The sequence below is a fragment of the Odontesthes bonariensis genome, chromosome 12 (assembly GCF_027942865.1).
Source record: "Odontesthes bonariensis isolate fOdoBon6 chromosome 12, fOdoBon6.hap1, whole genome shotgun sequence".
Classification (NCBI taxonomy): Eukaryota; Metazoa; Chordata; class Actinopteri; order Atheriniformes; family Atherinopsidae; genus Odontesthes; species Odontesthes bonariensis.
The window spans coordinates 18,987,751-19,012,511 of record NC_134517.1 but is presented as its reverse complement, the minus strand read 5'-3'; the positions used below and the strand labels follow the sequence as shown (position 1 = coordinate 19,012,511).

Here is a 24,761-nt window from a genome sequence, read left to right as displayed (position 1 = left end):
CGTTTCGTGCTGGTTTCCTTGCCTGTGTTAGTCGGGCGTCTTGGGGGTTGCTGTAAAGGGGTTTACACACAAACGCAGACTTCTCCTTTTTGCTATTTCTGTGTCTCTGTCACTCCCTTTTCTCCATTTATCTGCCTACCTCCAAACTAACTCTTAACCCATCTTCCTGCACGCAGACGGCAGCAGCACAGAGCGAGGCCCCAGCACCACCACCACCGCCTCGGCCTCGGCCTCCAACTCCACCTCCTGAGCCCACAGGCTGCCTGCCCCGCCCCGGTCTCAGCCCCAGCCCACAGCCTCTCCATTGCCCTGGCCAGGGGGTGAGCTCCGCTCCTGCCCTGCTCTCCTCCCTGACAGCGGCAAGCGACGCTGAGGCCGCCCGGGTTCAACAGCTAGACGACAGCCCCATGCCATGACCGCAAACCAAGCATCCCTAACCAACGTCTTTTACCCCCAACCGGCCTCCACGTTCAGCTGTTTGAACTCTTCTCCATCCTCCGTCAAAGACATCTTTCGGTGCCCTTTTAACAGGGAAGCAAAGTGCAGGGCCAGAGGTGTTGCCGACTGTTCTGTTGATAAAAGTACACTGTACATGTATACACAAAGCTAGCCTGCTAATGTTTGTAAGAGGACAATCTGTAGAAAAGTCCTTCGCTGTTCCCCTTGGCCCTCCCCACTTCTGCTCCCTTATATTGCTCCATTTCTCTGCATCCCCGCCCCTCCACCTCCTTTGGTTCCTTCTGTAGTGCATGACCCGAGTACGGTAGGATCAACCGGAGGGGGGGGTTGTCACGCCCTCTCACCTTCCAACACCACTTCCGCAGACAAGGCATGAGGCTCACGTGTACACACACACACGCACACACACTCACACACACACACTCACACACATACACACACATACACACACGGATGCATGAAGATTTTGACGTATGCGGAAAGAAGCAGTTCACTTGATGGAGGGGGGTAATGTTTGGACAGTTTATTTTTATTTTATTTTATTTTTTTTTTTAAACGGTTAGCAAGCTGTTTTACTCGATTGCTTTTATTTTATTTTATTTTATTTTATTTCGTACTCCAGGGCAGATGTTTTTGGACGTGCGATGGATGTGACATGTATCTGGTCCTGTGTGCTTGTATAATGTATACATACCATACAAACAAACACGCATACATACACAGTTTATATATTACTTTTCCTTATGTATAAAAAGTATATATAGATATATGTATATTAACTACAATGGTTCAGAAATCATTTATGTTGAGCTCATATCTGGCAGTGCAGTGGCAATATTTGTTGCTGCCTAAAGACAATAGAGTAAGATAAGGGGGTGTTTTATTTTTGTTGTATCTTCTTTTTTTTTTTTTTTTCTCCCGTGCTGGAGTGTTTTTAGATTCCAGCAGCCACTTCCTTCCTCTCCCCCCCCTGTGTCCTTTAACGGTGCAGCGTCTCGACAAAACATGCTCCCCCTGTCCCCGTCCTCCTCTCTTCTTCCAGATGATCGCGTTTTTGTCTCTCTTCCTCGACTCCTTGAGAAGTCCCGGCGGCGGTGGTCTTCGGGCGCACCACTCGCCGCCTCGTGTCGTGACCACTGACTGAAGTGTTAGCCTAGCGTTCTCTCCCCCCCGCAGCACAGCACATAGAGCCGCTCGGTACAGTCTGTCGAATCGTCTTTATCTACGGAGAACACTCACTACATTAAAGAAAAGAAAAGAAAAGGAAAAAAAAAAATAGTTTGTATATACAGTATAAATGCTCCTCACCAAAATTCTGACTTGTACGTTGTTTTTTTTTTTTGTTGTTTCGTTGATCTTTTTTTTTTTTTTTTTTCCATGTTGTGTTCAAGGTATGTATATATATATACGCAGACCCATGTACTGTTTATGAGCAAAAACAAAGATGGAAAGGGGGGGTGGGGGTGGTTGGGGAATGAAAAAGAGGGAAGAAAAAAAAAACTGAATCAGGGCAAAAACTGATGTTGTTTATGGATATTGTAGATGATAATGATGAGCTTTATCCAGCCATACGTTCAATCTTACCTGTACAGTACAGTAGATGACAGCTGTATTATTGTAACAAGAACTAGTCATGTATAGTGTAACTATAGTTTGGAGTGCCTTTGCTTTCATACACCTTCGCCTTGTCTCCACTCTCACCCGTTCCCTCCCCTGCCATCACCCCACCCGATATTGTGACTCTCCCTTTGGTGCTGTTGAATGTCCTGCTACCCAGCTACACACACACATGCACGCTCTTCCCCTAATCTTTTACCCCCCATTCACTGCATAGTTCATGTAACATACATTGTCAATCCTAAGGATATTTTCCTTAACTGAAGACACACTTAACAGGTGTTTTATTTTGATTTTATCTTGGACACATGTTATACCACAGTCCTCCACGGACTCCGGGGGTATGAAGTAGGTGGATGGCAGCAGGGGTTTAAAAAAAAAAAAAAGTAAAAAAAAAAAAAAAAAGGCCTCGTGTACTGTATATATACAATACAGTAGAGTTTCTGTATCACTCGCAGTGTTGGTTCTCTTACCAAAGCCAAACTATGACGTAGTCGTGATGAGCCATCCTCAGAGGCAATAACTCTCCTCTTCTCCTCTCTGTCTGGATATTTAGTTGTTTCTCTGTCCTCTTGCTCGTTTCTCCTCCCGGGCTACGTATTCGAGAGGGTGGGGGGGTTGAATTCAGTAGCACCTAAGGGGTCGAGTCCTGTAGCCTTTTTCCTGTCTCCCGCTTGCTGTAATTTTGCATTCATGAAAGTGTTGCTACCCTCCACCAGAAGGTTTGACCACTTCACCGTACCCTCTAATCCCCAGTTCAATGAAAACACCAGAATGGTTACCAAAAGAATAAGAAAACCCAAGTATAAATACTAGTATCCCATAGCATACTAGCATGTATACGAGGAGAACATGTTAACTGGGTTCAATTGGGGTCAAAGAAAAGTTTGAGAAAAATGCTACAAAAAAAACATCCTGTATAACAGTACTACTACTTGAATGCCTCCGTTTGTGAATGAAAAAAATTTTGTTTCATTTGTTTTGTTTTTATTTTTGTTCTTTTTCGTTTCTTTTGTTCTGTGAAGGTATGCTAAATGTGCGCCTCTGTAAATATTCCCTATGCGTGCTCCGAGGAATAGTTCCCTGGTACTGTAATTTGCATTAAATAAAGAGTAGGATAGCCTGGAAATGATCAAGAATCTTGTCTTTCTGGTCTTCTTTCAGTGTTCGTGTTGCTGCTGCTTTGGTACAGCCACTGAAAGGGTATTTTAGAGCAAAGTGTGCACGTCGGTGTTTATAGCGGCCCTCATAGTGGAAAAAAAAGAAGAAAATGCAGTCTTAAATGTCTCCGATGAGGCAGCAGCTGCCGTCCAAGAGTAGAGTCGAGTCACCTCACCTTTGGCTCTGAGCGGCTCATAAACGGTTCCACTTAATCTCAGCAGAGCAGTTTGCGCTCTGCTGCCATACTTGTGGTTTCCAGACTTTCTAAAAGTAGAATGGGAGGCAGAGCCTTCAGTTGTCGGGCTCCTTTACCGTGGAACTGCCGCCCCAGCTTTGTTTTAAGGCGCACACACCCTCTCTGCTGTGACTGTTGGGTGAAATTTGTTCTTTTTTAAGAAGCTTATGGTTAGGGCTGCCGGGGGACCTCAAATAATGCAGTGTTCTCCCCCTTTTCTGTGTGCCATCACTGCATGTCACTAACTTTTGCTCAGGCCTCTCTTCAATTGTGCAGGGTGGAGGTGCCCCTTTCACGGAGTAGAAAGGGGGTGCCTACCCTACCTGTAAGACTCAAAAGTAGAAGGTAGGGCCAAGAGGAGGAGTTGGAGACAAACGCAAAACTTTGAACCAAAATTCTTGAACCACAAGACTCTTGTACTCAAAGCAGGAGCTGGAGGAGCCTGGGAGAATACACGGCTACAGGTGGGACAACAATAAATGTCCAAATGGGATAAATGGTGAGGGGGAGGATGTTTTAGGTGTTTAGCACACCCTCCTTGTGGCCATGTCTTCCTCTCATCCCCCCAGATCCCACGTGATGAGGTCCACAACATATCGACTTTGTCTCATCAAGTATTGTCAAATTGTATTATGTCTCACCAGTAAAAGACTAAGCTGTGTGGGCGTTAATATATGTCCACCAAGCATCACTCATCTCCATGCACCTCACTTGTTTCTACAGTATTTGTTGTCCATATGAAACGAGTCATGTTGACTCACACTTGTTAAACTTTTAAGTCACGTTTTTGCTTCTCCTTTACACACCTTTATTTCTGAGTAATTTACCGGTATTCAGACTGCTTTTTGTGTAAAGTGACACCCGACCACATCTTGCCGTGGTGACAGCTCAGTTTCACGTTTCCATGATCCTCTGTGCAAGTGTGACCACAGAGTGGCAGTGTTCGCCCCACAGTCTGTAAGAAACCCAGAAGCAGCGTCACATCTCCAGTCTCAAGAGCACCGTTGTTTGTTTTTTTACAATTTTTTTTTATTAACAAATGACTTCAGTACACAACGCCAACGAAAGCACAAGCCAAACACAACCTTTGAGGTAACACGTAAAAAGCAAAAAAAACCCGACTTGGCAACTGAGCTATTGTTCATTTTCGGAGGAAATACTTTCAGTCCCGCAAATCTGGGCGCAACATCTGCAAGTAAACATCGAAGCTCACAATATGTACTTTCTGTAAACAGAGCAACACGTCAATAACAACTCACCAGTGCTGTGACCGGTTATCAAGGCGAAACATAAAGCTTAATGCTGCTGTATTTGTGCATTGTGTGCAGAGGACACATCCTTTCTCAGCAGGACTGGACTCACTTCTGTTCTGAAAGCCACTTTTTTTTTTTTGGCAAAAACAAAACTTTTCATTTACATCAGTGGGCACATTCAGGTTAAGTTCCCCTTTATTAAATAACAGCTGGGATTTCGGTGCGCTCGAGCTGTCCATGAGTAGTGTCAGTCAGCATGAGAAGTCACTGTAGGTGTTTGTGCTGACCACCTCCATGATGAGAGGAGAGATGGTGTCGGGCTGGATGTCCTGGATCTCCAGAATCTGTTTGCTGTACTCGTCGCTGATCGTTCTCATCTCTGTAAAGCAGGCTATCACTTTGGGGTACAGCAAGCTGGAAAGGGGATGGGAGACAAAGGTTGATAAATATGCGAAAGGTTTCAAACTGAACGCGACGGCGTGACCCTTTACTCACTGCTTTTTTGGGCCTGTTCTCTTGCAGTCGATCCAGGTTTTTAGCGTCAGTGCCAAGTTTTCGTGGATCCTATCAATCACGCTGTGCTGCTGCACTCCAGGACGATCTGGTGGACCAAATAAACTATATATATATATTTTTTTTAAAAGTAATTTTAAATCCAAAGCTCTCTCAAACCCGATGACGTCTCAAAAATACATTTTCATGTGCTGTTGGCTACAAAAGCACACAGTTTGTAGGGTTTAAATATTTACAGGCTTCATTAATGATTGATTAGCATGGACTGAGGTGAACTGAAGAACCTGCTGCTACCTGGAGAGAACAGGGACATGGCCTGTATGAGAGCGTACTCCTCTTCCCGCAGGTCCAGCTTGCGCAGCGTGAGGTGAAATTTGAAAAGGGGCTCGAGCAGGAGCGGCTGGAAACCAGCTGGAAAACACCAGTGACACGACAGAAGGGGGAGGAACTAGGTCATCATCAACTAACTCACATGAATTCTATTTATAACAAAAACAACATTGCATAAAATCCATAACTTACACGCTACATCGTCTAATATGGACTGCAGGTTTATATAATGCGTTAAAAAGTGATTCATGACTGGCAAAGCGCACAGCTAATGGAACGTGAGTGAGACTCAAAGCGGTGTTCCATATTCACGCAAATATGTTACCCAGTTTGTCCATCTCCAATCATTTCCCAGTCGTGCCACCTCATGAATATCTGTTGATTTCATGCTGGGTGTCTACTGAAGGCGGATCAGACTGCAATCACCTGGCGATGACTACTTTTATTTAGCTGCCGCAGTAAAAATGGTGAGGTGGTTTCTTGCATTTCCTGTTATTGTCAAAAGTGCAGCAACACGCACGTTAAAGGGGAATTTTTTTTTTTTTTTTTTTTAAACCTGGACCTTATTTCTGGCATAAAATATGTTCATCTACTCACTGATAACAGTTTGGTGAAAGTCGGCGTCTTTCGGACGCTATTTAGATTTCTTGAGATCCGCGTATGTCCATATAACGGGAGTGAACGGGGCATTGACAATACAGCCTCAAAATAAGGCATTATCTGTCTTTATTATGAATGAATGAACGCGTAATATTGCACTGTTAGTTCAGAGCTGCCGTGTTGTTGTTATTGGGGGCTATCGGGGGCTTATGGGGGCTTTCTACACAGGCCTCCACTGGGATGTCGTCATCGACGTGCGCCGCTGCAGCAGCATCTTTACCATGGATGTATTATATTAACTGGATAAGGGACTGCAAAATGGCCGCCGTTGATTTCAATGGAGTTGCTCGCCTGGCGCATACGCCGAAAAAAGTTTCTGACTTCCGGGTTTTACTTCCACGTTATGCGGCCCGTAGAGCATGCGCAGTAGAGTCACCCCCATGATGCTTTGCGGCCACCCATAATGCCCCGGGGCGACGAGGACATGCACATACATACACATCACAGTGCACGTACACAGCTGTGACGTCACGCTGGGAAAAGAGACTTTTTCTGGGCGTTAGAAAACTTTTTGACAGATAAAAAGTCCATGACTTAAAAATATATAATACAAAGATTAGTAAATAACAGCGGTTACAGCTGAAGGCATCCTGTGAACAGTTTTACAGACATCTCTTTGCGGTCTATGGGGAAAATGCTCTCTGGGCCACAGGGGATTTTTTTGTTGCAATACCACGAGTGGCCACTGGGAAAGAAAAAAAAAACAGCGTGCCGGCTAAGAGGCGGCGCCACGGCGGGATCTTTACACGGAATTTGCTTCTGCTGCTGGTAACATGGATCGTTATTGTGTATTTCCAAATTCCCATGTCGCACAATGCCCTGTTCACTCCCGTCATATGGATATACGCGGATCTCGAGTGATCTAAATAGCATAGATGAACGTATTTTATGCCAAAAATAAGGTCCAGGTTTAAAAAAAAAAAAAAAAAAAAAGAACTTCCCCATAATGAGATTTATCATCTTTGCTTCACATGTTCACATGAACAAGTTACTCCTGATGTTTGTTTGTTTTTCACAATAACCAGCGGTGGCTCCGTTGGCCTGGTAGTTAAATGGTAGTTAAAGGTGTTCCATACTTTCATTTATATCCTGTACCTGCTTCATCCTGTTCAGGGTCTTAAGGCGGTGTGTGGAATGTATCCTGGCTCTCATAAGCCGAGAGGCAGTGTACACCCTGGACAGGTCACCAGTCACTGTCTGTTTAGAATTATCAATGAACCTAACATGCATGTCTTTGGACTGTGGGGGGAATCTAAACTCCAGACGGAGATGCCCAAGCCGGGAAGCTTCTTGCTTTTCAGGTGGCAGTGCTAACCACCACACCACCTTGCAGTTTGGTTTGAAAAAGCAACCAAAGAGTTTCCCTCTGATTAATAAAATGCAGAAAAGTATAATTACCACACGTCACAAAAGTTCTATGAAAAGCCTCCTGCTCATTCAAAATGCTGCAGCATTTCTGGTTGGGCAAGTCTATCAAGTGGGTACGTTCCGTTTAAAGCTGGTCCAAGTCAGTGTGACCTGAGGCAAAACTGTTGCCCTGCTCTACATTCGACGTGATCCTCCATGGAAACTTTACGTGCAGCTGCCTGCTGATCGACAGCATCTGAACTATCACCTATTTTTTTTAGCTGAGTCCCCATTCACTATTCACAGAAAGTTCCACTGAGCAGTTTGAAACATTTAAACTAGGCTGCATCGTGTTGCCAGAGGGTAGCGGCATAGAGTTCATAGAAGAAGTTGTTGTTTTAACCAGAAAAAAAAAAAAAAAAAAAAAAAAACCTCTGGGAAGAAGTTGCCTCATATACAGTAATATACATTTTTAAGTGAAAAATGGAAAGAGCTCCTCTTGCTAGCTCTCACCGGAAACAGTTGGTCAGTCACTCAGTTTGAACTTTTACCAGGTCAAACACAGTCCAAAAAAATTATTTCTCTGCCACGTAATGCATATCAAGTCTTCTTAGAAATGCCAAAAAAAAAGGAGACCTCATTTTTCACCTTCTCCTAAACAAATCCTCTTAATACGAATAAAAATTGACCACGGAACCCCACCTTCTGACATGGACTGTCAAAGAAATGTTGCCACAACAGCAATGCTCTGCTAGGAGGGAGAATCAGAAGCATCATGAATTTATGTCAACTCGGTCCTGTATGATCTTTAAACACAGTACCAGTTTGACTACATTCCGGTGAGTGTTCGCAAAGCAGCAGCCACAACTGAAAAGAGGTGAGAAAGAGAGCAAACAAGTTATGTATGACTGCTCACACGCAGATACCATCTCAACAGAGATATTTCTGTATGTATAGGCACCGTGCATATGGATACTTAAAGGGCAGCAATGCTAATGGGAACTCACACAAGCTGGAAGACAAAGTTACAACTCCGGTTTGACCCCGTCGAAAAGTCAAGAGGTCCTTGACATATCTTGAGTCACATTGTAAACTACTATATGAGCAGGGTTCCTCACACAGAGCGCACACTGTAGCCTGCTTCTCTGCTGCTGCTTGGTTCATCAACGTGGAGCTCTGTGGAGTCCTGAGCCTTTACGGTCAACAACTTTACTGTTTTGTCGCCCCCTCTCTACACTCTTGTTAAGCTTGCTTTCAGCAGTAAAAAAAGCAAAAAAAAAAAGCTTCAGTAAGCTCTCTGCACACACTTCCCATCCAACACCAAACCGCACACAGACTCGGGAAACACGGAGGAGCATGAAGCAGCTGAAAAGCCCGACATTTTCCTCAGGGGGTGAGGAGCTGAAAACACCGATAGACCGGCCACAACTCAGAATCTTATCCATGTGATATGGAAGCACGAATCTGCATAGTTTGAAACTACTCCCTGTGCTTGTGTTAGTCGTCTCACCTCGCATCGCGTCGTGCATGCAGTATCTAATAGGGCCACATTCCCATATGCTTGTTGTTAAGTTAAACACCATGTTGAAGCGAATCTGCATGATTTCAAACGTGGCTCCCTTCAGCAGAGATATCTGGTCCTCCATGCTTAGAGACCTGTAAGAGACCAGACTAGATTCTACAAGCACAAAAAACTGTTTCCACTGAGACATATTTGATGATCAACCTATTTACCGGAAGTCCGGAAGGCTTTTGGAAAAACGAATGATGTCCTGAATCATGTACGTCGTGAGGTCAGCCAAATGTGGGAGCGCAGTGTAAACACGACCGTTTCCGTCTCCTTCGCAGTCCTCGTGTTTTCCAGGAGAGTTGGAGAGACTGGGGGACGGAGAGGAGGAGGAGGTGGAGGAGGAGGAGGAGAGGGAGCAGGCGTACGAGGATGATGTGGGGTCAGTTGAGGATTTAGCAGCGGTAGAGCAGATCTTTGTGGGGCACTTGGTCAGTGGGTGAGACTGGCTGTGCTCATTCTCCGCCAGGATGTCTCTGTCCATAGGCTGAAAAAAAAAAAAAAAACACACACAAAACATCAGTCAGACCAGTCTGAAGATGATGAAACACTTTGAAGTGCGTGCAGTCATTCACATACCCTGAAGCCCGTGAAGCGCGCAAACGCCGAGTCGAATGTGCTGCGGTGGCCGCAGAGCAGCTCCTGAATTATTTCGTCTTGCTGTGGCGAAAGCTGTGTCGATGCTTTACGCATCTTTTTCTTCTTTATGCGGATCCTCCTCTCCAATACCTCTTTCTCAGACATGACCACTGTATATATATATATCCAAAAAAAGGATGAATATTTCATTTGGAACAAAAAATTTGTTTCTGCATCATTTTGAATGTATTCAACAGCTGATCGAATAGAAACGATGACACCATGACAATGTGAATTCAAATAAGTGGTACAAAAAGGTGCAGTAAACAAGTGACACTTTCTATAATATATGGGAGAAAAAAAAACTGTGTACAGCCATCCGGATTTCGTCACTTACTCTCTTTGCGCATGCCGATGGCCTGACATTTATGAAAGCGGCAGGCTTGACACGACCGCCGGTTGTTTTTAGTTATGATGCATGTACTCAGGAACGGACAGTGGAGCCGCGATGACCTCTTTATGGCGCGTCTGAATTCATTTAAAAATCCACTTAGTAACAGCTTAGAAACATCAATCTGAAGTCACAAAGTCAGAATCAGAAGTGAAAGAAGGAAAACAAACACTGCGTTCCACTTGAATGGCTGCGAGCACACGTGTGTGCCATTCCATTATTTACCCCCAAAAAAGACGGTCGTACTTCGACTGACACTCCGCCGTGCGTGTGAGACATAAAAGGGTTATTCTAACCACACAGTGGAAAAGGGATAATATAATCCAGATAAGACATGTCGGCAAAGTGGGAAATTGCAGCAAACCAAACTAAGAGACGATTTGAACAAAAATGTCCTTTTATTCACATTTCAAGCATTTTAAGTGAATGGAGTTTCGACATTCAGCTTCTAATCTCGCTATCCTTCAAAGACTAGCTTCTCTTGTACTATTTAATCGCCTTGGAGGGAGGTAAACTTCCTACAGGGAGAAGCATTAAATTGTGGTCGTGGCTTGCGAGGCTGATTGTGAATCGCAGGGTTCCGATTCTGAGAAAATCACTCCTGAACTTGAGCAGACTGAACTTCCACAATTAATTAAATTACTGACAATACGAATAAAGCAGCTGCGGGAGTTGTACCTGGAAATATTAGAAGAAGTCATTAGACTGATCCAGTGAAGCATGCACTGGCCACCTACTGAGATTTTAAACCTCTCACACAAAGCTCTCAACAGTCTGACAGTGCATTTCCGATATGATCACAGTAGGCAAACCCAAATCCACTCGGACTTATCAGAATAAAACTGTTGGCATGGTGATCTCATGTCTTGAGATCTTTCTATTTATAAAAGTGCTCTTTTAAAGCCTTTGCCTGCATTTTAGTTTAGTATATTACTGCTTTTTCCCATGTTCAGTAAAACAGAAGACCCCTTGTCGATATCATTTCAATGTTGAATGATTCAAATGTTTTTTCATCTCAATAGTAGCATAAATTCAGTACCAACGAGTACAGTATTTCCTTCAATGAGCGATAAAAAAAACAATCGTCTTCAGAAAGAATCAATTAAACGTACATGCCCCAAAGTGCTGGAAGAATAAAATAGCTGTTTAATTACTGATTGTAAAAAGAAGACAGAAAAAACACAAGGGCTGCTAAGATCTTGCATACAAATATTGAATTGAAGACCGGCCTATTTCTGTGTTGCAGAGCAAATATCTGGGGCTTCTACACTGTGTGTAGTCAGGTGAATTGATAATAGTGAGAACCCAGTGTTGCGCTGGGTTAAGTGAAGCCACGGCATCAGGCTCGACACAGGAGACTGTAATGAATGTCTGTGTTTCCATGGCAGCTCAGACAAGCGTGAATGACATTGCATAATAGCAGCTTCTAAAGACAATGTGAAGGAGAAAAAAAAACTGAAGGGCACATTGTTTGACCAGATGAGACAAAGACAAATTTTTAGCTAAAATAGGGTGCAGCACGCTTGGCTTGAATCTGGCCAGAACTGCTAAAGTGGACTGAGAGTCCTGAGCCGTGACAGTGAAGCAAGGAGGTGGGAGTGTTATTAAATGGGACATGAGTGAAAAACATTATCGAGGAGATGACATTTATAGGTGGCACGGTGGAATGCGTCTGGAGCAACTGAGTGACAAGATGACAGCCTGTCTCCTAAACTCTGGCAGAGGAGAAAAGCTCCAGTATGACAGTGATCCGAGGCACACTGCCAAAATTGCAGTTGAGGTGTCTAAAAAAAAAAAAAGAAAAAGGAAAAGCTGGCCACGCATGCTGCTTAACTTGAATCGAAAAAGGAACACCTTTGGCGTGTTCGTGAGCGAAAGTTTAATCAACAGAAACGGCTGAAAGGCTGTGCCTGAGAAGAGACAGGACTTTTAACTGAGCCGTGTCACCTCCTGCTGAGGAGGACCGAATCTGTCGACCAAAGTAAAGAGCGATGAGAGGTGGGCTGACTTTTACTGCAAGGAGTTCCCACTGCTGGGGCCTTCATAACAGTCCTTCCATCTCAAATATTACCTTTTTATTTTTTCACAAGTGCAATGCTGACATGAAACTCCGCAGTCAGCGTAAGGTGACAATATTTTACATAATGCAAGTGATGTAGCAAAGAGTGTACACTTCTCCTTCTCCTGCGAGCTACTGGATGAGTGAAGCCACTCTGAACCGGAAATGAAAGGAATGGCTCCACTTTTTAGAGGGCTTTAAATGAGCGTTTGGAAGGAAAGGAAAGGAAAATGTGAATCTGAACTGCCTGTAAGCAAATGCAACTGGGCAGCATACGAGAGACGAAAAGAGCGAACTCCACCTGAAGAAGCCTTTGCAGCCTTCGCACGTCAAGGCGTTGAAGTGGTAACCCTTGGCCAAATCACCGCACACGCCGCACTCTCTGGGTTCCTCATCCTCGCCGTCCTCATTTTGCATGGTGGCCACCTCATCGACAGTTTCCATGCCAGCGGCCGTCTGGCTCTCGCCCTGAGGGATGATGAACAATCATTTCACCCTCATTACAAAAGCATTCCAGATTTTGCAAGAAGTGGAAGGTCTGGTGGGAAGCGAGGGGGGAAGCCCCACCAGCAACTCTGCCAAACCAAGCTGGTCAGCCGCATTAGCATTAGCTCTGACATGCAAATAGCTGAAATACAATATTCAAAAAGAATAAAAAAAGAATCAGAACCAAATACAAACTATTTATATCACACGATTTTTTTTGTTTTCTGTTGGTGGTGTGCTGGTTTTCTTTTTCTTTTTGCAGTTGCCTTTTTGGATTTGTCATTTTCTGAGATGTTGGAGGGAAAATAAAATGTTGTTCTTCATTCAGTTGCAGAAATGTTTTCTTAAATAAAATGCTTTGCTTATTAAACGTGTTCTGTGGCCTTGTGTAGCCTGTGCTCTGATGCTGCTGCCTTTAGACACCACTGTCATGAAGGCCGTCTCCTTATTCCATCTTCAAAATAAGGGGACAGTTACGCACGAGCGACTGCTCCGCGTGGCACATTTAAGAGCGTTAAAATGCCTTTTTTTTTTTTTTTTTTTTTTTTTTTTTTTTAATTCCCATGAAGTCAAGCGTCCACGCAGCGTGGAACCATCTCAAACTTGCCGGGTAATTTACAGGAAATTGCGGCACAGTTTCAATAGCAGGATTGAGACTTCAAAGTTTTTTCCTCGTTTCCAAGGAAATGTTTATCCGACTCCGAAATACAGTACCAGGCACGGAACTGAAAATAAATAATTGATCACCAGTTTGGTTCGATTTGCTTTAAAATCTCCAACCAAAACTAAATAGATAAATAAAGGTTTGTTGATTGCAGGTTTTTTTTTCCTTCCCTCGGAGCCACAGTCTCTATTAGGTTTGGTGTGATATGCTGCGCGTATTTAATCCCGACCCAAACCATAGTCCTACACTGGCAATACGGTGACATAACAGCGCTGACTTTCAGAGTGGTGTGACAGCGTTTTCATCTCAAGAGAAAAAAAAAGGATCAATTCACTCACAGCTTCCAAAGCTGTTGCTAAATTCCAAAGATCAACTCCTTTGAAATGGTCAAAGTGGTTTGCGTCAACCTTAAACTGATCTTTTTTTAAAAAAGAAGAAGAAGAGCAGGAAGAAAGAAAGAAAGAAAGAAAGGGAGACACTCCTCCTTACCTGTACCTGATCCGAGTGTCGAGCTGCAATCAACCCACTCACCTGAGGACTCCAGATGTCCGGACAGCTGTGTTTCGTGGCCAGGAGTTCCGCGTCGCTGCGGCCGATCAGGGTTCACAGAACACGGCGCGCAGGTGAGAACGGACGCCGCGGTGCCGCTGGGCTTGTTGCGCGCCTGTTGCGCTCAAGGCGGTTCGCGACGAGTATTCCCACACTGTAACGTACGGGACGGAGGAGTTTCAAGACCAGCCCCGCCCACGTCAATTACCGCGGCACCGTGCGTGACCTCAGACGCAGAACACAGACGGAAGGTTTATGTTGAAGTTATACCAGGCTCGTTTGTCACCAGCAGTGTGGCGGCGAATGAACGTTTGTCCTGTCTTGTTTGTACTTGTGAAACCTCAAACAGCATCTATCAAAGACGGTTTTGAAGTCGTGCTTCCCTCTAGTGGCCAAAGCTTCGATTTGACCGACAACACTCCAGTCCAGTCTCAAAGGACAAAAAAAATTAAAAAAAATCCCAGCGTCTGATCCACTTTGAAACATCACCCCTTAAAAAATACGAAATACTCATTTGAAATCATCTTCACGTTGAGTACATTTGTAACAGGTGCCCAGGCAAACTCAGTCCGAGAGCAGATTCTCTGATGAAACAGCCAACAATCTCCACTGGATCTACTTTTTAAAACATTTATTTCTTTTATTAGACCGTTTTAAAGAGAGGTTATCTGAACTTTATGGGTTAAGGTTAGGGAATGCTGCCAGACCTGTTACATGTTACAGATAACATTTTCAAGTAATCAAAAGGCTGTACTTAGCCCCCCAAACCCTTGAAGGAAACCTGTACCTTGAAAATACAAATGGACACTTTTCACGTCAGATATCGATGCTGTACACTTTATATATTTCAGGCCTTTCCTTTACTCAGTGTAAGTGTGCTGATGTCCTTCTTGCTTCCCTTGTTCCACTTGGCCGATCAACTCCTCTAGGATTTGACTGGATGTTTTTACGCCGGGGCAAGCCGACTGTGAGCTCCCTGAGGAAGGGGTCCCAGTAGGTGCTGTCGTCCCCTGAATGATGCTCTGAGTTCCCTGCAAGTGCCGGTGCTGCTTCTGGTGCACTGGAGGAGACGGGATCATTCTATTACTTGACTTTTACTCATGCAGAGCTTATTGTTGTGTTTTTCTATTGTTGCTCTTCTTTTATTCCACTAATTTTCAAAATGTGATGGCACGCACCTCTTTGCCTGACGTTGATCTTCTCGACCTCTGGGATGAGGAAGCTGTACACCAGCTCTGACACAATCTCCTCCGACTGAAGAGTGTCCCGGCTACTCTCACACACACACACACACACACACACACGCACACACACACACACACACACACACACACACACACACACACACACACACACACACACACACACACACACACGCGCGCACAAATGATGTGAGTATCATTTTTAGCTTGCAATTCCCAAATGAAAATTGTCAGTGGAAATACCAAGGTGTGGCCTACCTTTCCTCCACTGCATAAACAATATCATTAAACTCCTTTGCCTTCCTGTGGATCTCTTCTCTGGCCTGCTGGTCAGCTGCCTGCTCCAAGGTCCCCAAAATGATGTCCTCTAAATACATAACCACGCTTTCCTGGTGCACCTGCACCACCTGCGAGACACATATGGGCAAGTATTATTTTTGTTTACGCTCTCTTTTTGTCGACTTGCACACAGAAAAAAACTAAAAAAACGCACTTACTTGTCTGAAGACCTCGTCTTCTTCTCTGCGTCTGCGCTCTTCCACCGGTCTTCTTCCACTCTCCTCGGCCTCTCGGCGACGACGCTCTCTCTCGGCCACTAGTAGAAAAGCATGAATCCTGCGCTCCTCCTGGAGGTGAATAAGCTCCTTGGACAAGGTGTCGAACATTCGCTCAAGTTCGGCACCTTCGACGGCGGCGTAAGATGCCTCCTCTTGAGCATTCTGGGAAGAGACGAGATCATGAGAATGTTTGAAAACATTTTGTTTGTGCGGTTGTGTGTGTGTGTGTGTGTGTGTGTGCGTGCTTGACCGTAAGCCTTTGTTGGTTTCTCTGTTTCTTCAGGGTAATTATACGCTTTTTGTCAGCCATCAGTAGCTGCTGCTCCTCGCTCTGGAGGGCGCTGACAGTCCTTAGTTCGTGGATAAGGTCCCGTTGGTTTTCTTTGCCCTTAAACCTCTGCATAGCAGCACAGATAGAAGTGAATAAAGTTGTGCTTAAAACTCACGGCGCGTGTAAACAGTGCTGAGGTAACTTTAGGGGCAACAAAGACCACATACATGATATCAAACACGCACAGACTGACCTCATATTGGATACTTCTTCCTCTGAGAAGTTTCTGCAGGTGGATTACTGCTAACACTGTCTCCTCATCTCCCTAAAAAAGGACATATACAGTATCTTGGTTGACAAATAGCTTCTGAAATACATGTAGCGTTGACTAATTACAGTTAGAGAAGTGAGCTAACCTCTGGTGGTTTTTCCACTCTGGGAGTGACAGGGAGAGGATCAGGCTTCTCATTTTTGACAAGAAAATGCAACTCCTTTTCTGTCATCTCCTCCTGGTGGGCCTGTGGAGCCATGGTTGATAAAAACGTATGCATCTAAATGTTAAGCGGTTTGCCTGTTAAACACTGTTCCTGCTTTACCTTGTATTTCTTCAGCAGTGCCACAGCTCGGCTCGCAGGAGACTTGATCCCATACTTCATGAGCTCGGGTTTGGGACGCTTCATCCGTGGCTTGAGGACTGATGCGGTCGTGAGTCGTGCCTCGAGCTCTAGCAAGCCTGGGGTTGACAAAGTGACAAAATGAAGGGGTTCTGTGGTGTCTGAAGTGGCACAGTGGGAGCACTTTCAATTTGACTATTTGAGAAGTGTTTGTACACCTTCATAAGTGTCTAAGTAGGCGCTTTTCATTTCGTGGGCGTTGCTGTTGGTGAACACGTCCCTGTGGGTCTGACGAGTGTACGTCTGAGAGTCGGTGACGATGTCCCGTCGCTCTAGCTTCCCCTCCACATATTTCCTCTTAGCTTCCAATTTTCTCAGGGCTGCAGGTGAAATGAAAAGGGAGAGCTAGAGCATCGGGAATTTGAAAACAGCTTCAATAATCCAGCTATCAGCGTTGTCTTACACCTGATGTAGTCATTGTTGATTTTGCGTAGCTTGGTCTCCTTGTCTTTTTGGTATTTTGAATATATCTGGTTGAGTCTCTCAATTGTGAGATGTTTCTGAGCCTCATCTCTCTGCCTCAGCAGGTCCATCAACACAGCAAGACGAGCCTCCTGCAACCTGGCCACCACAGAAATGACAGAAGGGTGAGGTTTGTACTGTAAAAACATGCGGAACATAACAGAGATGGATTGTTCACAAAGTCTCATTTAAGAAGACAAACAATGGATATACAAATCTTGGTTCATATTGAGGTTAGACTATTTATTCAACCAGAGCTACATGGCTCAGGTCAGTATAAATCATTTCATAATTGTCACACCCAAATGTTGGTCAAAACGCATTGTCTCTTCAGTTAAAGATGTCAGGTTAAGCAAATGATCAAAAACATGTCTGGAACAAAATGGGGGGGAGGGGGTATTCGTGTCTCTTTTGTGTTTGTCCAGTGGAAAATGAAAAACGATGGAGGTGCAGTACGACTCACTTTTGGATTTCTCCGTCCCTGAAAGCCCACTCCTTGGCCTCCATCTCCTCCATCCTCCTCCTCCTCTTGTCGATCTGGCTCAAGTCATCCAGTGGAGGGAGGCTGGCCTCCCAAGATCGCTTTGCACGCGCTCTCTGTATCATTTCCACCTCTGCCAAGCCTGCTGGTAAACCATGACCTGAGAATTGTCATGACAAAGAGGGCATGATAAGACATGTAAAGCAAGGACTTTTCCAGTGACCAAGACAAAGGCTGGATATTTATGGTTTTAACAAGCCAATTATAGGGTTGACAACAAGTGCAGATGTGATCAGTTTATCTTGTACCCCAGGTCAAAGCTGCCAGCTGCAGAAGCTCTGAAGGAGTCGTCCCAGGTTGTATCACATATTCAGGGCTGTATGGGTCCGTCTGTGTTTCACTTTCTCTGTAGTCTGTCTGGACCCCCACAGTGCGGTGGATTGGTGCTTGCTCAGCATCTTTTCCACCAGTGGCTACGACGTCTTCTCTAAAAAGACAGAGGGTTGGAAAAAATCTCAGAAAAAAAAAAAGAAGAAAAGCTGTTGCGGAACACTTAGAGGAACATAAAGGATTTGTGGAACTTACCTTGGCAGTGCAAAAATCACATCCGAGGGAAAATGCTGTGCAAAGGGAATCAGAGGGCTAAAGGGAAAAGAGCGGGACACCAGTGCCAGAGGCCAAGTCAACATTTACAGAAAAACATGGTCAGCGAGGCAGTCATCTTTTGTTTGACATTGTGTTAAGATAAAATCACAGAATCAGTTCGAATCAAACCATTTGAAGTATTTCCAGTAATCAGCCCCTGTCACGTCGCACTTCTTCCTTTTCAGCCACGTCTGAGTATTTGGGATAACCCTGCCATACAGATAAAGGAGAGTCACACCCAATACCTGAAAAACCAATCCCAAATTTTACTGAGGGACTCCTGCTGTTTTTTAATGTGCATGTTGTTTTACCCTGCCAGCTGTTGCAGGGCCTCTTTGCGCTGTTCGACATGTCCTCGCCAGTGATGATCAGTGAAGGTCGGCACTGGGTCTGCAGGGTCCCGTTTAACAGTGTAGCTTGGGCGGTCACTAAATATAGACCCAAACTCAGGCACTCTCCTCTTAGTAAAACAAAAAGAGATGCAATCAGCTTTCAACTGCTTTTACCTTTTAACCTTTGAATGAAGTTAATGACGTACTCACTCGTATCTACAAAAACGCCAATTCTTTAACTAAGCAATTACAGCTTCTTTCCACTTGTTGGCTCACAGTTACCAGCATAACCAGTGTAGGAGCTATTTGTAGAGTTAGTTTTTGTTTTTTGGTTCTAGTTGTAAATTTAATTTGCAAATTATGAGTAACTTTATTTGATTCATTTCAGTTCTTTATTTAGATTTGATTTTTTGCTAATATTCTTTGTTAGTTATTTGTTTAGAATATTTTGCTAATTGGGTCACACTGGGCACCTGAGGCTATTTATGTAGGTCGGCACCTGGAGTACCAGCATGCGCCGGGGTGGGCCAATGGTTTTTTACCAGGGAAAAGGAGAGAGCAGCAGGTTTGTTCTTTTGTTTGTTTTATTGTTTGGAAATAAATAATCAGAAAACGCAAGAATTCATTTTTGGACATTCATCTTCTTTTGCCTGCGTTAAACCACATCTCCCATGGTGCATCAGTGGTCTTTTGATTTTGTTTGGTTTAAGTTAAGTTTTTTTTAAGGACAAATGTCCACTACAACCAGTACATTTCTGGAGGGAAAAAAAAACGACACAACTCACAAGTCGATCCTTTAACGCACAGGCTTTCAGATTGGCCCTGGCGTGGTCCACTTCCGATGACACGGTATAAACTGGATCTGTGGCAAACAGTTTAGAAAATGGCATCGTTAGCAAGTCTTTTTTTTTTTTTTTACTGTACAAAAAACGTTAGCTTTGGTTAAGTTAAATGTACTCACCATATAAGTAGTCATAAACCCGCGGTCGCTCCATAACTTTAGCGACCGTGTGAGGGATTGAAAAGCTCAATTTCTCAGTTTTGCCCAAACAGTTTAGTTCCGTAACCATAGAGACGGCGAACGGGCCGCCCGGAAAGGGGAGGAGTTACCTCCAACGTGTTTACGTCACATCATCTTGACATGTCCCAGAACGCAGAGTAGAAAGGTTTTAGGTCAAGTTGACATGAATGTGGTCAATGAAACTACATCAAGGAAATCAGCGTCCTGTGATGCAACGTTCAAACCTACCAGAGATGAACTTGCCGGCTTTCTGAATAAGCTGAGCATGCAAACCCAAGAGCTGCTGTGCTGTCTGTAGCGCCAAACCACTCCAAAGATGTTGTCCCAGTGGCTCTGAGAGATGGCTGTCCTACACCACTGGGACAGCTTTATGAAGCTGAGAATGCTGCTTTGACATACAATGAACTTATTGAAAAATGTGACAAGGTGTTTGAAGAAAAATGACAGAAGCGCATTGTAAGCAGGAGACAAAGGGACAGGCTTCCTGTGGCAGAATAACAGCTTCCAAGTTTGGTGCAGTCAAAAGCAATGAAAATCAGCAGCCAAAATCACTTGCGAAAGCTGTATGCTACCCAGAGTCAGCAAAGTTTACCACTGCAGCAACAAGGTATTATTTATTGCTTTAACAACAGTCAATTAATGAAATTTCAGAGTTGTTCTCCTCTCAAAAGGATGGCACTAGTGAATGATAAAATCTCTCATAAAACTTGATGCAAAGTAATTGTGGACATGTATATGTAAGCCCTAATTTAAAAGTAACATTTTGGGCTGATTTTTTTCTCAAATATTTTCAGGTGGGGCATTCATTAGGAAAATAAGGCATAGGAGGAATACACTGAGAATATGTCTTAGCATTGTATATCAAATATAACTATTTAGGATGTAAGGTTTGGGATATTTCCACGCACTGTTTTTCGTGTTTAAGGTTGCAAAGTGGCATATTAGCATATCTAGACTGACTTGACAGTTGTGTCAAACCTATTGAAATTATTTTCAATAGATAAATAATAAATAAATAGATCAATAATTATTACAGTTTTATAAATAATAAAACTGTAATAAACTTTACAAACATTTCCGTCACACGGTGTTCATCCCAAGCGTCACAGGGATATGTGCAGAGCCTCTTCTCATATAGGGTATATGGGTCACCGAAAAAAATTGATAAACAAAATACTAAACATAAACTAAACAATAACATACATGCATACTAAATGTCAATATGAAAATATTTTATATGTCACTGTGAAATAACTTGATACATTACAGAGCAAATATTTACAAAATGTCATCTGATATAGATTGATATCAACTGTTAAGACAAAAGTTATGGTGGCAAATTGTTTTGCCATATGCTCTGTACTTGAACTAATGTTCACCTCAATCTGAAGACACTATGGACTCACCAAAATTGCACAAAGCACAGCATGTTAACACAATCTTGTCTATAAGGCTGTCCTCCACTTTGCCATTTTGCTCCACTCTAATGAGACTCACAGGCAGCGTTGAGCCCAGAATTTTATATTTCTGCCTCAACGCTCCAATAGCTCTTTTGACATGGATTCTAACACGAGAAATTTCACAAGCAGGTTCAATTTCTTTTCGGCTAAGCTGTGTCTTCCTTCGTGTGAACGGAGGCATTATTAATTCTGCGCAAAATAGGCCGACGTCATCCTCAGTTGGGAAGCCTCGGTCAGCCAGTACCAAGTCCCCTGGTAGGAGCTTGTCAAGGAACCCACTGTGTTCTGTCACGTGTTTGTCTGCAACACGTCCACCCCAGGCCTTGGACATGAAAGAGATACTTCCTTGCGGGGTGATTGAAATAAGAAATTTTAGAGTGTAGCGCTGTTTGTAGTTGCTCCAAGTTTGAGCTCGAGCTTTTAAGTCAGAAGGACGCTCTATGTAAATGTAAATGTAAATGTAAATGTACTTTATTTATACAGTCCTTTACAGACAATCCTTACGATGTACCAAAGTGCTTTACAGCAAGTAATAAATAAAGAGAAAAATAAGTAAAAACAAATAAAAACAATAAAAGAACAGTGAAAGCAATAAAATACAACAAAATCGAATAAGATAAAATAAGATAAAAGTGTCACCATACTACTGGGTATTAAAAGCAATCCTAAATAAACTATGACCACTATGAACACTTCAAAGCAGTCGATTATGCTTACACAGCTCTTAAAAAATGTCTGAAAACACATTGGTAAGCTGCGTCTGAGGTCTTCTCTCTCTGGCCACAATATTAGAGGATGAAGCCTGCTTGCCATAACATGTATCCAACGGTGAAAGACTCCTGATACTGTTGACTGGTGAATCCCAAAGAGGTAACCTAAAAGTTTCTCTGACAGATTGAGGCGCAGCTTCATCAGTGTAAGGAGTTCCTGAGCAGGTTTGAGGGACTGTTTCGGAGTAGCAAGAAAAACTGAAGACACCAAGCTAAACAATAACATGAAAGTCTGTAAATTGGGAAGTCTTTTGAAAATTTTTATTTTGCCATCATCAAATTGTGAAGCGTCAAGGGAACGATCCTTCTACTCACTTTCTAGTCCATGAATTTGATCTCTTAGCAATTGGCATTCGATGTTTAAAGATTCAATCTTTTTATATAATGAGGCAATGTCATTGTGTGTCTCCTCTGTCTGGACCTCAGTGCCTTGGACTCCAGTTTCAGTTTGTACCTCTCCTTGATCTGCATGTACTTCTTGCTTTATCGCAGGACTTCTGTCTGTTGCAGTTAGCCCTTCGTGTCTTTTGTTAGAAACTTTTAGAGGGCGCACATATCTCTCCAGGTGGTTGACAGCCCGAGTCCGATCAGCGGTAGAGGTGAAATGCAATAAACTTGGCACATAGTCAGGGTGTAGGGGATCATCACTATTTTTTTCCTGAAACAAACAAATATACATGGTTGGTACCAGCAAATATTACATATAAATATTTCTATATGAACCGGAGCCAGATTAGCACAATGCTTCAGCCATTGGATTTAAACAGAAACCAAAACATCATAGCTGATAATAAGCTGATTAAAAAAAAGTCAGCTTACAGAAGTACGAGTAATTACTTTACTTGAGGTACTTGATATTTAAGTGAGTGAGTGAGTGAGTAAGTGGGTGGGTGGGTGGGTGTGATGGATAGACAGATATTTATTTAGGTGACTTTCACCGTTATGTATGGAAATCGACAACGGCCGTGGATATTTTTGATTTTTTTTTTATGCACCGTTATCTTGTGATAAAGACTTATTATCTTGTTATCTCGATATAACAAAGATAGTTTTCTTCCATAGTTACCAAAGTATTACTTTAACACGATATCTTTATTTTTACTAAAGTATGACTTTTGGGTACTTCAGTTACCTTAAAGGGTAAGTTTGTTTTTTCTTGTCTTTTTTTTAAACCTGGACCTTATTTCTGGCATAAAATACTGAGGCCTGAAACGGCCATAGACATATACATGTATATATGTCTTTACACGGAATTTGCTACTGCTGTTGGTAACATGGTTCCTTATTGAATATTTCCAAATTGCCATGTTGCACAAAACTAGCAGTAGCAAACTCCGTGTAAAGATAGCCCACCGTCACAGAGCACGTCTATGGAATGAGCTGTGCTGCAGCGGCGCGCGGCGATGACGTCATCCCAGCAGACACGTGTGTCAAAAGCACCTAGATACCCCCAATAACAACAACACGGCAGCTCTGAAAACTAACAGATCAATAGTATGTATTCATTTATTTGGACATCGAGTGATCTAAATAGCGTCCAAACGACTCCAAGTGACACCAAAATGTTATTAATGAGTAAATGAACGTATTTATAGCTAGAAATAAGGTCCAGATTAAAAAAAAAACTAAAAAAAACTTTCCCTTTAAGTTAGCTAGGGTTATGAATATAGCTAAATGAAAGATGCTAACATTAAGAGCTTTACTGAAATAATGTTGGCAATACATTATGCAATTTAATTATATGATCTCTTTGGGTTCTCTGGCTTTCTGCCACCGCCCTAAAAAGTTGTGCATGTTGGGTTATTTGGTGATTCTAAACTGCCTCTGGTAATAAAAGTGCATGGTTGTTTGTCTAATTTGTCGGTGTGGCCCTGTGATGGACTGGTGATACTTCCAGGGTGTACCCTGCCTCAGTACCCCTCCGCCCCCCCAATCCTGACTTGGATTAGGTGGGAATAGATGATGGATGGATGGACTTTTTTTTAATCACTATCCTTCGAAGCATTTGTTTTTCAACAAAATAATAAGAAAAAAAAGGTTGATTTTTACACCATAAGGAAGCCACAGTTGAAAATAGAAATGGCACAAGCATCCAGACGTGTATATGTGCACATACACAATATAACACGTCACCGCTTCCCTTCAGGGTTCCTTTATCAACATTGATTTTCTTTCCTTTTTTGGATTTGGACATCACAGCTGACCAACATTCCTGATATATACTTCTGTGAAAGAGCTACTTCCTCTTGTTAGAAATATGCAAGGTTACAGTCATCTGAATCGTATCTAATAATAGATCTTAGGAACAGTACAGCTGTTTTTGCTTGCTGACACTTCATTACTAGATAGTAGTTACTGTAAATAGTTTCAGGCTGTTTTTAAATTCTGGTGTCACGAGCTCTACACAGTTTCAGAAGAGGATTCACACAGGTCAGGTTGTTCTGGTAATGAGTTGATTTGTGTTTTTTTCCCCTAAAGATTTCCTTTTATTGTTGCTTACAGATCCTAATGACACAAACTATCACTTTGGTTGTTGTCAGCTAAGTCTCTGATCTGCAAACAGATTAAAGTCGACAATAATGTCTGCACCCATTTGAACAGTGAGTGTATGCAACTCAGTGTGACTATCTAACAGGAAGAGGTTCCTACACCAGCAGACAAAACACCACAACTAACACAGCCTTACACCTACTCAGTATAAGTCAGTTGTTCTTCACTTTAAGGGGGATTTTTTTTCTTTTTCCTATTTGTCATTGAACAGTTTCAGGAAGGTTTTAAACTGGTTAACAGCTCAATTATATATTCATATTTTATGTGAAGAAGGTTGACAAAACACCTCTAAACATACTAAACATGCACCAACACAACAAACTATAATGGAGACTCAACAGTGGTGTTACAGAATGAACAATCCTCTATGAGTTTCAGGACGGGCTAACTATTAAAACCACAGAAA

The 24,761-nt window shown here is 43.0% G+C and overlaps 3 protein-coding genes across 8 annotated transcripts in view; 1 reads left to right on the top strand and 2 right to left on the bottom strand.

Moving 5' to 3' along the window:
• gsk3ba (glycogen synthase kinase 3 beta, genome duplicate a) overlaps window positions 1–3,215 on the top strand; it is a 36,663-nt gene extending 33,448 nt beyond the window's left edge. For all 4 annotated transcript variants that reach the window (XM_075479475.1, XM_075479478.1, XM_075479477.1 and 1 more), the window contains one exon: window positions 177–3,215. In XM_075479475.1, coding sequence (XP_075335590.1) covers window positions 177–250 — 74 coding nt within the window. In that variant the 3' untranslated portion in view covers window positions 251–3,215. The remainder of the gene's footprint in view (window positions 1–176) is intronic.
• A 1,282-nt stretch (window positions 3,216–4,497) lies between these two features.
• nr1i2 (nuclear receptor subfamily 1, group I, member 2) lies at window positions 4,498–14,248 on the bottom strand. 3 transcript variants are annotated; one of them, XM_075479473.1, is made up of 9 exons: window positions 13,871–14,248; window positions 12,533–12,699; window positions 10,119–10,249; window positions 9,722–9,891; window positions 9,310–9,629; window positions 9,086–9,231; window positions 5,533–5,649; window positions 5,221–5,326; window positions 4,498–5,139 (listed from the first exon to the last, which is right to left on the bottom strand). In XM_075479473.1, the coding sequence occupies exons 2-9, from the start codon at window positions 12,673–12,675 to the stop codon at window positions 4,977–4,979; spliced, it is 1,296 nt and encodes a 431-aa protein (XP_075335588.1). In that variant the 5' UTR covers window positions 12,676–12,699; window positions 13,871–14,248; the 3' UTR covers window positions 4,498–4,976. The 3 variants fall into 3 exon arrangements, with proteins under 3 accessions (XP_075335588.1, XP_075335587.1, XP_075335589.1); XM_075479472.1 differs by having other exon boundaries at window positions 13,913–14,248; XM_075479474.1 differs by lacking the exons at window positions 10,119–10,249; window positions 13,871–14,248 and having other exon boundaries at window positions 4,499–5,139; window positions 12,533–12,606.
• A 336-nt stretch (window positions 14,249–14,584) lies between these two features.
• cfap91 (cilia and flagella associated protein 91) lies at window positions 14,585–19,593 on the bottom strand. The gene is made up of 17 exons (XM_075478685.1): window positions 19,516–19,593; window positions 19,340–19,416; window positions 18,534–18,682; window positions 18,352–18,432; window positions 18,163–18,219; window positions 17,886–18,064; window positions 17,560–17,737; window positions 17,038–17,195; window positions 16,793–16,954; window positions 16,557–16,693; window positions 16,377–16,478; window positions 16,214–16,285; window positions 15,940–16,086; window positions 15,630–15,851; window positions 15,391–15,539; window positions 15,109–15,200; window positions 14,585–14,990 (listed from the first exon to the last, which is right to left on the bottom strand). Exons 1-17 carry the CDS (start codon window positions 19,547–19,549, stop codon window positions 14,791–14,793), a joined length of 2,196 nt encoding a protein of 731 aa, XP_075334800.1. The 5' UTR covers window positions 19,550–19,593; the 3' UTR covers window positions 14,585–14,790.
• Between the last annotated feature and the right edge of the window lie 5,168 nt (window positions 19,594–24,761).

What these genes read in the sequence shown, in the direction of transcription:
- nr1i2 (XM_075479473.1), bottom strand. Translation starts at nt 12,675, where the DNA reads ATGGAAACTGTCGATGAGGTGGCCACCATGCAAAATGAGGACGGCGAG. An exon ending in CATCGGCATGCGCAAAGAGA is followed by an intron (nt 9,892 to 10,118) that starts GTAAGTGACGAA and finishes ATATATATACAG; the next exon opens with TGGTCATGTCTGAGAAAGAG. An exon ending in CATGTCCCTGTTCTCTCCAG is followed by an intron (nt 5,327 to 5,532) that starts GTAGCAGCAGGT and finishes TTGGTCCACCAG; the next exon opens with ATCGTCCTGGAGTGCAGCAG.
- cfap91 (XM_075478685.1), bottom strand. Translation starts at nt 19,549, where the DNA reads ATGGAGCGACCGCGGGTTTATGACTACTTATATG. An exon ending in AAGACGAGGTCTTCAGACAA is followed by an intron (nt 15,540 to 15,629) that starts GTAAGTGCGTTT and finishes TGTGTCTCGCAG; the next exon opens with GTGGTGCAGGTGCACCAGGA. An exon ending in GATCAACGTCAGGCAAAGAG is followed by an intron (nt 14,991 to 15,108) that starts GTGCGTGCCATC and finishes CGTCTCCTCCAG; the next exon opens with TGCACCAGAAGCAGCACCGG.